This window comes from Tachysurus fulvidraco, chromosome 2 (genome assembly GCF_022655615.1).
Source record: "Tachysurus fulvidraco isolate hzauxx_2018 chromosome 2, HZAU_PFXX_2.0, whole genome shotgun sequence".
In the NCBI taxonomy this organism is placed as follows: Eukaryota; Metazoa; Chordata; class Actinopteri; order Siluriformes; family Bagridae; genus Tachysurus; species Tachysurus fulvidraco.
Window position 1 is genome coordinate 15992156 of NC_062519.1, and position 14813 is coordinate 16006968.

Sequence of the window (14813 nt, forward strand, 5' to 3'; positions counted from 1 at the left end):
AATTTGTTTTATATTTTTACACGTACAATTATCAACCGCCGGTTCATGCTTTGCGTTCGTTCAAAACTGACTCGATATAAAAGACAGGGCAAGCCAGATGCCTGAATTATTCATGACCATGATTAATCCCTCCATTACTCCAAGTAAGATTCTGCTGTTAAACCTCTGCGTTTAAAAATGCATGCGCTCAACCGTTTGCTCACGGGATCTCTCATCATACATGCATGCTTCTGAAAATGAGCTGAAAACCTGCGAATTCTGATCGGAGACATGACTCGATATTGCAAACGTAGATGTCTTATAAGCCGTCGAGACCGTCGGCTGGTTAAAAGAGAAAAAGGGTACAAAGGAAACCGTGCAAGAATGTAGGTTACTAGGACCGAAATTTGGGGACACAGTATGATCACGTGATCATGGGTGTAGAGATCATAAAACATGATGAAGGTGCAGGAAAATAATCGAAGATGCGGTTACAGTCACCACCCAGATGGTGATTAATCTGACCAATCAGAATCGAGAACACGTCACTGTAGTAACAAAATATTGTACGTTGGTGAAGGCAGAACTGAAGCTACATTCATCCTGCACATGCTGTTGGTGTGAGGGGGGGGGGGGGGGGGGAGTGAGGGGCTTGTCGTACCTCGTCGCATGCTGAGCACCGCGGTTTCAGTCTCTCGGCGTGGTGTCGCCCGCAGTAGATTTTACCCTCCTGGTAGAAGTAAATGAGGTCCACCAGGAGTTCGTCACACGTGCTGCACACGAAGCAGTGAGGATGCCAGCAGACGCCGTGACCTGCCCGAGACGCAAACATGGCGATGTCGCCTCCGTTAATCTGACCACCGCACTGAGGGAGAGACAGACCATAAAACATTATAAATGATCAGATGTCACGTTCTCGACGTCGCCGTATACGAATAAAGCACACGGCCGGACAGACGGATTTGTCACAATGATTATTCATGGGAGATTTCATTTCCTTTTCCGTCTCATTTTACATACCTTTAAAATTGAGTTCCTTTAAAATGAGACAGCTCCTTAAATGAATGAATTGAGCAGAGACTTAAAAAAAAACAGAATTCGGTCTAAATCAATATAAATGGCAGAACAATTTACAAGCAGACATTTGATACAGCTGTTTGAATTTCATTGGTCAGAATGACCTCACAGCCCACCAATCACAGGGCAGTCCACATCGATCGTCTGCGTTTATGATAATACTATGAAAATGACGCACTGCGTGGTTTTTAAGTTGACGGGATTGTATTGAAGAATTTTACCTGAATGATCCTTGTAGTCATGCAGAGGTCAGCACTAGTGTGTGTGTGTGTGTGTGTGTGTGTGTGTGTGTGTGTGTGTGTGTGTGGAGGATTAAATCAATAAAGGCGACCTTTCTATACCAGAGTGCGTCTGATTATGATGACAGAAGAAAATAAATCTAGCACGGTGGCGTCTCAGCTTTCAGGCATACGCTCTCTTTAATAACTCGGGTCTTTGCTTCATTGCTTCATCATTTTCTGCTGTATACCTGAAAAGCCTTCTATTTATAGGGATAAACACTTTCTGTTCCTGCACAGCTGAAGACAAAATAAATATCTGCAGGTTACACAAGTGTGTGTGTGTGTGTGTGGGGGGGGGGGGGGTAACGACACCATCTGTGTGTCAGGGGCAGCAGAAATTCAAATAAGGGCAAGCAGGTGGACTCAGCAATCTTTAACACTCTTGTATCTTTACAGCAAAAAGGACAAAACTCTTCTTGACAGCAGAGACCTGATCTCTCTCTCTCTCTCTCTGTGTGTGTCTGTGTGTGTGTCTCTCTTTCTCTCTGTCTGTGTGTGTCTCTCTCTCTCTGTGTGTGTCTCTCTCTCTCTGTGTGTGTCTCTCTCTCTCTGTGTGTGTCTGTGTGTGTGTCTCTCTCTCTCTGTGTGTGTCTGTGTGTGTGTCTCTCTCTCTCTGTGTGTGTCTGTGTGTCTGTGTGTGTGTCTCTCTCTCTCTGTGTGTGTCTGTGTGTCTGTGTGTGTGTCTCTCTCTCTCTCTGTGTGTGGCTGTGTGTCTGTGTCTCTCTCTTTCTCTCTGTCTGTGTGTGTCTCTCTCTTTCTCTCTGTCTGTGTGTGTGTCTCTCTCTTTCTCTCTGTCTGTGTGTGTGTGTCTCTCTCTTTCTCTCTGTCTGTGTGTGTGTGTCTCTCTCTTTCTCTCTGTCTGTGTGTGTGTGTCTCTCTCTTTCTCTCTGTCTGTGTGTCTCTCTCTTTCTCTCTGTCTGTGTGTGTGTGTCTCTCTCTTTCTCTCTCTCTGTGTGTGTGTGTCTCTCTCTTTCTCTCTGTCTGTGTGTGTGTGTCTCTCTCTTTCTCTCTGTCTGTGTGTGTGTCTCTCTCTCTTTCTCTCTGTCTGTGTGTGTGTCTCTCTCTCTTTCTCTCTGTCTGTGTGTGTGTCTCTCTCTCTTTCTCTCTGTCTGTGTGTGTGTCTCTCTCTCTTTCTCTCTGTCTGTGTGTGTGTCTCTCTCTTTCTCTCTGTCTGTGTGTGTGTCTCTCTCTTTCTCTCTGTCTGTGTGTGTGTCTCTCTCTTTCTCTCTGTCTGTGTGTGTGTCTCTCTCTTTCTCTCTGTCTGTGTGTGTGTCTCTCTCTTTCTCTCTGTCTGTGTGTGTGTCTCTCTCTTTCTCTCTGTCTGTGTGTGTGTCTCTCTCTTTCTCTCTGTCTGTGTGTGTGTCTCTCTCTTTCTCTCTGTCTGTGTGTGTGTCTCTCTCTCTTTCTCTGTCTGTGTGTGTGTGTCTCTCTCTCTTTCTCTCTGTCTGTGTGTGTGTGTCTCTCTCTCTTTCTCTCTGTCTGTGTGTGTATGTCTCTCTCTTTCTCTCGGTGTGTCTGTGTGCGTGTGTCTCTCTCTCTCTCTCTCTCTCTCTCTCTGTGCGCGTCTGTCTCTCTCTCTGTGTGCGTCTGTGTCTCTCTCTGTGCGCGTCTGTCTCTCTCTCTGTGCGCGTCTCTCTCTCTCTCTGTGCGCGTCTGTCTCTCTCTCTCTGTGCGCGTCTGTCTCTCTCTCTCTGTGCGCGTCTGTCTCTCTCTCTCTGTGCGCGTCTGTCTCTCTCTCTCTGTGCGCGTCTGTCTCTCTCTCTGTGCGCGTCTGTCTCTCTCTCTGTGCGCGTCTGTGTCTCTCTCTGTGCGCGTCTGTGTCTCTCTCTCTCTCTCTCTGTGCGTGTCTGTGTCTCTCTCTCTCTGTGCGTGTCTGTGTCTCTCTCTCTCTGTGCGTGTCTGTGTCTCTCTCTCTCTCTGTGCGTGTCTGTGTCTCTCTCTCTCTCTGTGCGTGTCTGTCTCTCTCTCTCTCTGTGCGTGTCTGTCTCTCTCTCTCTCTGTGCGTGTCTGTCTCTCTCTCACTCTGTGCGTGTCTGTCTCTCTCTCTCTCTGTGCGTGTCTGTCTCTCTCTCTCTCTGTGCGTGTCTGTCTCTCTCTCTCTCTGTGCGTGTCTGTCTCTCTCTCTCTCTGTGCGTGTCTCTCTCTCTCTCTCTCTGTGCGTGTCTCTCTCTCTCTCTCTGTGCGTGTCTCTCTCTCTCTCTCTGTGCGTCTCTCTCTCTCTCTCTCTGTGCGTGTCTCTCTCTCTCTCTCTGTGCGTGTCTCTCTCTCTCTGTGAGTGTCTCTCTCTCTCTCTGTGCGTGTCTCTCTCTCTCTCTGTGCGTGTCTCTCTCTCTCTCTGTGCGTGTCTCTCTCTCTCTCTGTGCGTGTCTCTCTCTCTCTCTCTCTGCATGTCCCTCTCTGTGTGCGTGTCCCTCTCTGTGTGCGCGTGTGTGTCTCTCTCTCTTTCGCTGTGCGTGTGTGTCTGTGTGTCTCTCTTTCTTTGTGTCTCTCTCTGTGTGTGTGTGTCTCTCTCTCTTTCTCTCCCCTCCTACTACTAAGATAGCTATAGAGACAAAAGCTAGCTTGCTAGTAACAACTGATTTTACGCTGTTGTCACATAATTGTTGCATATTTACAGATGGTGAAAAAAAATGTCACACTGTACTGTCTTGTTTCACTATTTTCATGTTTCGGCTAATCTAAAAACCGCTAAAACATTTTAAATATGGTTCAGGTTTTCCCTCTGACTTTTCTAGAATGATTTACCCACCAAACAATTTGCAAAACCTCCAGATGTAAACACATCTAATGCCTTTTAGCACTGCGGGTATCGTCACCTTCGATTCGTCTGCATGTGTAATAAATACAGTTCTACATACTCTGATGTTAAATAAAAGATTTAAATGCAAAATCTCTCACCTGCTCACATATGGCCCCGGTCATGGTGACGGGAAAAGGCCTGACGTTCCCGCGGCCCAGGTTCTCCCGCTTCCTCTGGTTACTAAAAAGTTTGAGCTCCCTCTTCTCCTCTTCATCCAGAGAGCTACAATAACGCACCTGAGCGGGAAAGAAAAATTTCAGACAGACTCGGATGTTATTTACATACGGAAGAGACATTTCTGAGTATGTAAAAAAAAAGCAGTTCAGGTGTGAAGAGAAAGTTCACACACACACACACACACACACACACACACACACACACACACACACACACACACACACACACACACACACACACACACACAGGTGGAGGAAGTGTTCTCACCTCATTGTCGTGAGGTGGCAGCTGGTACAAGAGCTGCTTGATGCGGTGTTTCTCTCCAGGGCTGTTCACATATGGCACCTTCTCCTCAGGCAGAGAGCTGTAATACTGATGAACCTGCAGTTTATCAACCGGGAAAAAAAAATCCCTGACTGTCTGTTAATCTGTGACAAGCAAGTTCTCAACACAGTCTGTATGAACCAATCAGAAGACGTTCTTAAGCCCCTTTTCCACCGGAAAGAACCGGGTGCTGGTTCAGAGCTAGCGCTAGTGCTGGTTCAAAGTTGGTTCCACTGGCGAACCTTCTAAGAACCGGTTTGCCTTTCCACCGGCTAGAGAGCCATCACAGCGCCAAGTGTGACGTCACTGTATACGTGTCACGTGTCCCAGCAACGTTAGCGCAGCAGCGGCAAACACAAACACAACAACAATGGCGGATGTTGCATTACTGTTAATGCTCATGGCTTTGCGAACCTACATTGGCATCCAAACGCGGCAAATAAAACGTGTACGTGCGGCTCCGTGTAATCTGTATAAACGGAGGTTGTAATCGAGAAAGTACATAACGTTATTTTATCGCTAACACAGAAAAAAGTTAGCCTTAGTATGTAGCTACCTACTATCATGTGTGCTGATAATGTATCATATCGCAGAAATGTAAAAGTGTATTGAACATTAGTAAACTTAAGGTACATTATTAAAGGTGCTAACAGTAGCCCCGCCCACCGCTCCTGACGCAAGTCTAGACCAGCAAACTTTTGGTGCTACTTAAGAACCACTTTTCCTGGTTCGGAGCCGATGCTTTGGCGGTCGAAACAGAAAGAACTGGTTCTAAATTAGGCTCCGAACCAGCACTCAAACTGCCTCGGTGGAAAAGGGGCATTAGACAGCAGGACGACATTAAACGGTAGCTCGGGGGCATTAAGTGGTGGCTTGGACTCACAGTGACAAAGCGACCATAGTTCACTAACTTCCAGCAAGAGTGACAAACGAGAGTTGGTGACTAGACGTGGGCGTGTCCACATCATGGATGTGACCGAGATGAGTAACTGAACTTTCTGCAAGTGCGTTCAGCGACGTCCTAAATGATACGATTCAGATAAACTCATACTTATGTCTGTATGTTACGTAGTAAATTGCTAGTTGCTGAGAAACGTTATCACTATGGCAACCGATAGCAGATACGCTTATACGGTAGAGCGTCTAGCGTAAGATGAATCATTTTGCACAAAATTTTGAAATCCTTCTTACAAATCTCAAATGTCACGCACCTCACCTCTTTTTACAGATCCGGCGAAAGACGTTTCTGTTTGTGTTTTTACTTCCGATCAGGTCCGACACGCTCAGTCACGCCCGTATAGAGCTGTACGTTTACTACAAAACCTTCTGCATCAACGGGATAGAAGAAATCCTAACATGTCTAACCTAATCCTAATGATTCTGGTTATATATAAAAAAATCGAATCTGATCTAATGGTGAAATGAATTATTTATTTATTTTATTTAAAAAAAAAAAAAAAACATACTTAAGTAAAGTACAAACTTTGACGTCATCGCTAATCTTTTCATATCTGAAAATTGACCAAAAATTCAGAAATTTACTTAAATTAGAAATTTACTTTTGACTATTTTTTTTAGTTTTGATTACAGTTTACCGACTAAATAGGGACAAAAATAAAATGCGCGTTTTATCACATCTTGAAATCATCCAGCAAGAGACGTATTATGGGACAGAGGACCAATGAGATCTAAAGGAATTTATTTGATTTAATGATTTGTAATATTTCTGACTCAGGGTTCTGAGCGTTGCTAATCGTCCATATATATTTAGACTCGGGTGTAATGTTTGTTACTGCCTCAAATTTTGTTCATCGAATTTCATCATTTTAAAAAAAATTCCACTGCAAGGTTAAAGGTTTCTGCCTTTAATTAAAAGACAAAATGTCTGAAACATGCTGGCGTGCTGGGAATGAGGTAAACATGGGGGCAGGGTGTGATTCAGCCCCTGTTCTTGTTAACCCTTCCCCCATTCCTTGACATGTCCTCTCAAAAACTCAAACACGCACACACAGACAGACAGACACACACACACACACACACACATACAGACACACACACATACAGAGACACACACACACTCATACAGAGACACAGCAATTACAGTCTTGGTGATTTATAGCTGAGCAATGTAAAGTTAATGGAATCTGCCCTCTCACATCCCCGGCTGTTATGCTGACACAGAGGCTTCATCTCCACACCCTGCATGCGTGTTGTCTACTTTCTCATATGCTTGCAAGTATTTGTTCGTCGATTTAGGCGCAGATCTAAATTGCGGTGATTAAGAACGGCGCGCGGACGTGACCTATGCACTCCACCTTTTATGACTATGTGGCGGTGACGAAAGAAGGGTTATTGCCAGTAGCGTACAAACACAAAGCCTTTCATTATATCAGCAGCGTAATGAGGGGATGCATCGTGTCACGATATAATGTTCAAACTGCTTTTTTGAAAGACACACAGGACTTAAACTCAGGATATAAGCTACGGTCGGAATTACAGTAACAGGATGGGTTTTTGGGGTACGCTATGACATGCCAGACCTCCTCCTGGCCTTCCACCTCATTACACATGGCTAATGTCTAATGACTTAACGTGATAAAGCACCGAGCTCCATCTGCCCTTCCTTATAGCATATAAACCCGTCTCGTAAAAAGCTGAACAAAATGGATATCGCATGAGACGTGATTTATAAGCGTCTCCGAGGCACTGCTGTTGGTTGAGAAAAACCAGCAAAGCGGTGCATTCTACTCTATTCATCACTCCCTTTCAGACACGGATGAAGTACAAGAGCATGGATGATGTCCTTCCTGTATAAAAAACACCAGCAGAAGTGGGAATACACGGGAACGTGAATCCCCGGTCCTGAATCTCGAGGTTGTAATTCTAACACGACTCGACCGTCCAGAGCCTCGCCCTGCCCCTGAAGAAGAGCGCGGACTGATGGTTCTTCCGCTGCTTGTCTTGGCCGTCCACTCTTTTTGAGAATTACTGGAGTAGACGTGGGTTCAGGGATTTGTTCAGCTGAAACTTTCAGCGGTCGAGATCCAATAAATTACCGCACTCCTGTCCAACAATAACAATCGGCGCTGGTGCGGTGAGGAGATCTGACGGACGCGAGCCAGCGCTCTCATGCAAACTCGTGGAAATAACTGTAATCAGAGCGAAGAGATCTGGCCGTCTGCCCGCGAGTCCAGGGGTCTGGCAACCACCTTGCGCATCTCGGTACATACAGCTGGCTTTCATGACACAAAGAAGGGCTCTCAGGACATGCTGAAGTTCCCCAGGACAAGAACGAATGCTAGTTATTTACATATTCAGCTTTGTTTCGAAAGGTTATTATATTCTGTTGCTCGGAATAATCACAGCACCGAAGTGATACGAGTCTTTATTATTTATCAGATAAAGCGCCTAGAGCAACCGCAACCAAGTAAAACACCAGAACTTGACTCTGCGCTCGGGAAAGTAGCAGTTCCCGTAACTGTCTTTCCAGATTGTAAAATCATCGTATGGCTGTGAAAAAACTGTTCTGTCTTGCTGATACTTTTTCCACTTTGAGATTTTCCATCTTAAGAGCCTTGTCTATGTGAGAGACGTTAAAAACTGGGCTTAGCTCGTCGTCCCACTTCCTTTTTCCACAAAGAGTGAAAGACAGCAGCCGGCCAGGTCGGACATGCATAAGTAGTGATGCTTCCCGCTGATGTGCCTTCCAGAATTCCAAAGCCGTCCTCCCAAAACAATATTTAACGTTTGGGTGAATTAATAGCACTACACAGGAGAAAGAGCAATAAGAGACAGAAACCATGTGAATCCATGAGGGAGGACGCCTTCGGGTTATCCGCACTCCTAAGCCAACATAATTGGATCGCTAAACTATAGCCGGTCATGTGACTTTTTGGAATCTGGCGCTAATCTCTAAAATCCCTGTCTTTCACCGAGCAGGAATCCTCACTGAATCATGAGGATGGTATTATCATTGTCTTTCCTTGCTTCTGGATAAAAGAGCTAATGAGAGGGAGAAATGTGCAGGCCAGCTTTCCTTTCAGCTGTAAATCTCCTTCTTCATTTCCTTTCCAGAGGTGTGCGAGCTCCGTCCCCGTCCCCGTCTCAGGGTGAAACTGCAGACGCCAGCGTTCTGCCTGATAATAGACGACTCGCTAATAAAGCTTTCCCTGCTGGGGACCTTCATCAAACGTATCTCACCTGGAAGTCACGTATTCTGGCTCCTGTTGGTCAGGAAACACAGACACGCAAACGGAGGTCTTGCGGAATGCTCGGCCATCGGTCATGAGCTGACATCGATCACGATCACGTTCAAACCATGGATGTCCGCGCCTTTAATAATCAGCCATCACGGCAAATCGATCTTGCTCCATAGCAGCTAACTCGTTTATATCCCGTGGTGAATGCCACCTTCAGAGATCCTTGAGGGGAAAAAAAATCGACCACAACCATTGGCTGACCTCTAAGGAGCAGAAAACGGAGACAGTAGACGGGGCTTTATTGGTTATCGACCTGCTATACGCTGTGCTAGTAATAAGCCCGTCTTTCAGTTTCGAAGAAAATGAAACTCGTAGCCATGAACGATTTAACTGGTCTATAAAGAGAGCCAGCCACCCGCAAACGCTCTAATAAAGCCCATGTGAGGATACGGTGGAGCCAAAAAAACCGAGCGCTTCTACAAGACTGGGGGAAAATGCTGGGGGAAAAGAAACACTTTTAGGCATGCTCGATTTCAGAATTCATTTTAAATGGCTGAGCTGTGTTTTATAACTTCCACTCAGAACAGTGCAGAACAGTCGAGCAAACAAACACCAAAGTTTAGATTTCAGTAAGAGCAGTAACATGTTTCGTAACCTACACAAAATCCTGTGCTGTTAGTCTCCGAAGTGCCTGTGACAGTGTAAGGATGGATGTGTGTGTATGTGTGTGTACACGTGTCCGAGTTAAACAGTGTAGGAATGTATATACACTCAGCAGTGCCATGTTGGGTGTGTGTGTGTGTGTGTGTGTGTGTGTGTGTGTGTGAGCCTGAGACATGCCAACATGCGTTACATGCCAACAAGCTGTCTGAATCCACTTAGACGTCTTTTCTGTCTGGAAGATGAGGAGTTTATTCATACGTCTGTTAACACGGTTTATTATTTTTAACATATATTTGCAGAGATGGACTGCAGCCATGAGCAGTTTGGAGTGCAGCCTGCTGACTGCTTTAAACAGCACACGGAAAGTAAACGCCTGCTTTTCAAAGATGATAATTCATACGGTTTTCTCCGCACAGCCGAGACGCATTTGCTTCTTTATTTCTGCGGGAGCGTGAAGTATATAACTGCATACGAATGTGAAAAAAATCTTCGCGTGCTGACGTCCGTTATTTAGTACGATCTTGTATGGGGTCAGAATTGTTTTGTTATTCTGAATAAATACACCATGATCCACAAATAAATATAAAGAGTTTCACAAATATTTTTACAAATTTCACAAAAAGAAATGAAATTCACAAATAAATAAAATGGGATTTGCAAAAAAAAAAAAAATATTTATAAATTGTATTTATTTGCGAATTGCTTCCTGCTCATTTGTGAATCGTGTTCTGTGCATTTGTGAATCACTGCACGCATTTGTTAATTGCGTTCTGTGCATTTGTGAATCAACGCACACATTTGTGGATTGCGTTCTGTGCATTTGTGGATTTGAAACATTTCTAACGTCAAGACGTGCACAAGAATCCACAAATAGGTGGACTCCGCCCACCGTCTACTCCAGCCAATCGGACAACGGTCTCGTGGCGCTGACCAATCGTGGCACGGTCTACCTCAAACCAATCACGTTCTGATTTACTCGCACTATCACAGTGTAATATGTACTGCAAAATACGAAAAAAATAAACCACAAATAAAAAACATTTGGCACAGATTCGAGCCCAATCTGGTAACCCTGTATGGATTGTAGCCAGCACTAAGGGTTAGTTCAATTCTGCTTTCTTTGGAAATGATTTCAGCATCATCAATGGGTCCAGGGGTAGTGTGAAGAGCGAGTAAATCAGAACGTGATTGGCTGGAGTAGACGGTGGGCGGAGTCCACCTATTTGTGGATTCTTGTGCACGTCTTGACGTTAGAAATGTTTCAAATCCACAAATGCACAGAACGCAATCCACAAATGCGTGCAGTGATTCACAAATGCACAGAACGCGATTCACAAATGAGCAGGAAGCAATTCGCAAATAAATACAATTTATAAATATTTTTATTTGCAAATCCCATTTTATTTATTTGTGAATTTCATTTCGTGAAATTTGTAAAAATATTTGTGAAACTCTTTATATTTATTTGTGGATCATAGTGTATTTATTCAGAATAACGAAACAATTCTGACCCCATAATCTTGTGTTACGTTTGTCGTCTTCCACATAACCGCACTGGTCGCATTGTCAACGTCAGAGAAAATTCCTTCTGGCTGAAATCTTGTTGCCCCTCAAAGGTCTAGCTAATTTCTTCGTGCTCATCGTTTCCACTACATCCAGCTTTGTGGTAAAAAAAAATCAAGAGGTGGAACATTACGCAACGTCTCAAATTATGCTAAAAATAACGTGGTTCTGCTCCAGTTAGTATGCTAACCTTCAACCTTGTTTTAGTCTCACTGCATCTTAAACAACATCCTAACATACGTCTCTGAACAAGTGGACGCTGTGGCAAAGAGAAGTAATTTTTAGGGGTCGTACCTGCTCGGGTTTGAGGCCGGGTGGCACCCAGGCGTACTCCTCCAGAGCGCAGCCCGAGTCGTCGTCGGACGTGGAGTTCCTCTGGAAGTCGTAAAGCAGCTTGGACACGGTCTTCTCCATCTCCAGAGGCATGGCCGTCACAGCATGATCCTCAAGCGGACACTTGCAGTGCAGACAGATCTTCCTGAGAGATCCGGAAAACACTAATAAGTGACTCTGGTTACAAACGGAGCGAAGATATTAGGTCACGAACGCAGAGTGACCCAAATTCTCCTAAAACCAAAACGATCTGAGATCATTACACAATAATTTCAGCGTGGTGGATTTATTTTGCAGGGGAAAAAGATCTGCCAAACAAATCAGGGAATTAAACGAATCCAGAAGGACTGATCAGTCAGTATTGAGCCATCTGCTCACAATTTCACACACATCCAAATTAGTGACAGAAAACAAGGCTTTTAATAAAAACACAGAAATCTGCTTATTAAGATCCCAAATCTGGAAAAATCAGTGTACACTTGCTATTAGCTAATTCAGTGGATTTTTCACACTCTGTTGTTCAGCTGCTACACGTCTTGTTTAAGGGGCGTTTGTACTGTACAAACTTTCCGCATTTAAATGTGCTGCCAGAATTCGTATTTATTGTACAATACTTAAAATAGATGTCTCACAACAGCCTTTATCACCATATTCGCAACAACTATAATAATAGGTTTCCCTTTAGACCTGTGGGACAATTTCATGGCCAAAAAAAAAATGCAAAGAGAATAATTAAAGAGAATTACTAAAGAGAATAACTAAAAAAAATCTAGATCTGTGTACAAATCTGTTCTGATCTGTTCATATTCCCGGATTTCCTCTTTTAAAGAGTGTGATTGTTCAAGGTCTAGACGCACTTGTAAAAACCGCAACCTGCACCTTTAACGCTGACTCAGACATGAATTACAGTGATTTCACACACACACACACACACACACACACACACACACACACACACACACACACACACACACACACACACACCTGATATATTGTGTTCTTGTCAGAAAAGCCTGCATTGGGTTACAGTGGCACTTCAAATGCAAATACACACAACAAACCCCCACCTCACACTCTGGTGACTAGGCCACATTTGCTTACAACAGTCACTAAAAATCTGTCTCTCTCTCTCTCTCTCTCACTCCCTCTCTCTCTCTCTCACACACACACACACACGTCAAATGCTTAACATCTGGTTAGTCTCCAGTAGGACAGATGTGGTCGTGCCAAACCTCACTCCCTGGCTCTAGAGGCCCCTGGTCAGATCTCTTAACCTCATCTGCCTCAAAAGTATGGACAGAACACAGACCAAATCCCGTTAGCACCTCGGGCACCCTGCAGGCACTGCGGCGTCGGGGAGCGAAAAAGGAAAAATAAATAACTCTCTCGTATAACCACTGCCGGAGGAGCCTACAAAGTGCAGGCATTCTGCTGAAGTGGGTGGAGTCTGTTGGCAAGAGACCACACCCTTTGTGATGTCATGAAAGCTTCCATGGCAGGATAAATCTGATCCATCAGACAGACTTTCCATTGAGGCATGTTTCTAAAAGAGACGAGCAATGTCATGCTGTACCTGTATAATAAATGCATGTCCCCCGCCCCTCCCCCACACCACCTTTGTCGCCCGTCTGTTTCCGTGGTTTCTGTATGGAAACGAAGGCTTTGCGTGTGAATGAGTCTGCACTCTGCACGAAAGGACGCAGGACCAGATATACAAAATGTTGTTTGCTTGTTTGGTGCTTAGTTTGTGCAAAGAGACACTTTGCAAGTCAATGGACACGTCTCCTGTGCTGAGAACTGGGACTGAAGACAGACTCATAAAACTGGAAACGTTCTCTAATATCAATGAGTGAGAGAGAGAGAGAGAGAGAGAGAGAGAGAGAGAGAAGAGATGAAGGTTTCAATAAAAGAAGAAGAGGAAAGGGAAGGAGAATGGAAGGATGAGAAAGAAAATTGGGCAAAAGGAAGGAAAGACCAAAGGAAGGAAAGCCTAAAAAAAGGAAGAACCAGAGGAAGGAAGAAAGGAAGGGGAAAGACATGGATGGGAAAGAAAAATGGAAGAAAATTAAGGAAGGGACAGAAGGAAGGTAGGACAAAAGATGAAATGAATAAATAAAAAGAAAGAAAGAAAGAAAATAAATTTTTAAAAACAAAATATTTGAAAGAACAATAAAAGTTAAAAAAAGAAACAAAACCATAAATAAGCAGAAAGGGTTAAACTTCCCCTTCTAGTTGACAGAAGCAGGTTAGCGGTGCTGACGTCGTCAGTTTTTTTTTTAAGAAATGTATTTAGTAGGAATTTATTTCCTTATTTGCTCAGTCACCGATCTGGCTTTTTATTATATCTACTCTTACTGCTCCTCTGGGAAAAAAGACCACATTACTAATCGAGTATTAATCTGATCAAGCCTTAGACTATCCATGCCTCCATCCAATGTGGAGCTTCAGGTGAGTTTCCTGACAGAGCGCACGGTCCGTTTTCTCCTGGTCGAGGAAGCCGAATGTTGTAGCAGCTGCTTCAGCAAGGACAAGGACAGTTTAGTGTGTGTTGAGAGTGAAGGAACATTTCACCCAAACAGTCCACTATCAGTAATGATGGATGAGAGGAAGCAGGAGCTGCAGCAATAATGAGCTCATGCTAAATGCGCCCCATTAGCTATAACTGTGTAGCGCTTGTGACGGCTTCCTTTTTTTTTCCTTTTTGCAGAGACAGCATTCATGTCATTCTGAATGAAGCAGTGTCCAGGGTAATTAATAAAATAAGCCTCTGAAATGCCTGAGCTTAACTGTCTGGGTCAAGCTACCAACATTGTTAAGCCGGTCATTAGCATAGCTTTTAGCTAAATTCTGGAAATTCAGTGTCAAGCTGACATCAGAGGGACATTTTCATTGCTAGATAGTTCTCTGAAAACCAAATATGTTGGGGATTTTTTTTTTGGTGCAGATGCTGAACTCATAGATCCAGAATGCATTGCAGTTAAGGCAGAGACTCGGGACGGCTAGCTAGCGATGTACAGGGATCTGTTTGAGCAGAATGAGCTGGACAGACTTAAAGCATTTCATCGCTTTCTTTAGGTAAACGTGAAGGGAGTGTAAAATCCCATTGCACCGCTTTTCAGAAGGTTAAACGGCATTGTGGATAACGTATGAAACTATGAGACTTTTGAATTTGTCTTTAAAAGATTGCATACTGATTAGAAATAAGTGGCTTGGGAAGGGTTTATCTTTTTACAGTGTGAGGTTGTACAAATAGCGCTCTAGAAACATTGTGGCACCAATTTACTGTGCTACAAACTAAAAAAACCAAGATGAACAGATTTAAAAAACAAGAGCAGGATTCCCAGACAGAAATGTCATCACTCCCTAGTCCACGATTGATCGCAGAAAGCACCAACAAATTGATTTTCCTTTAATGAA

General features: G+C 44.1%; 1 protein-coding gene across 5 annotated transcripts in view; it reads right to left on the reverse strand.

Annotated features, from left to right (window-relative positions):
- The window catches only part of prickle2b (prickle homolog 2b), a 92074-nt gene that overhangs the window by 4126 nt on the left and 73135 nt on the right, over positions 1-14813 (reverse strand). For all 5 annotated transcript variants that reach the window (XM_047810015.1, XM_047810016.1, XM_047810017.1 and 2 more), the window contains 4 exons: positions 11358-11541; positions 4582-4695; positions 4236-4373; positions 641-844 (listed from right to left, as the gene is read on the reverse strand). In XM_047810015.1, coding sequence (XP_047665971.1) covers positions 641-844; positions 4236-4373; positions 4582-4695; positions 11358-11541 — 640 coding nt within the window. The remainder of the gene's footprint in view (positions 1-640; positions 845-4235; positions 4374-4581; positions 4696-11357; positions 11542-14813) is intronic.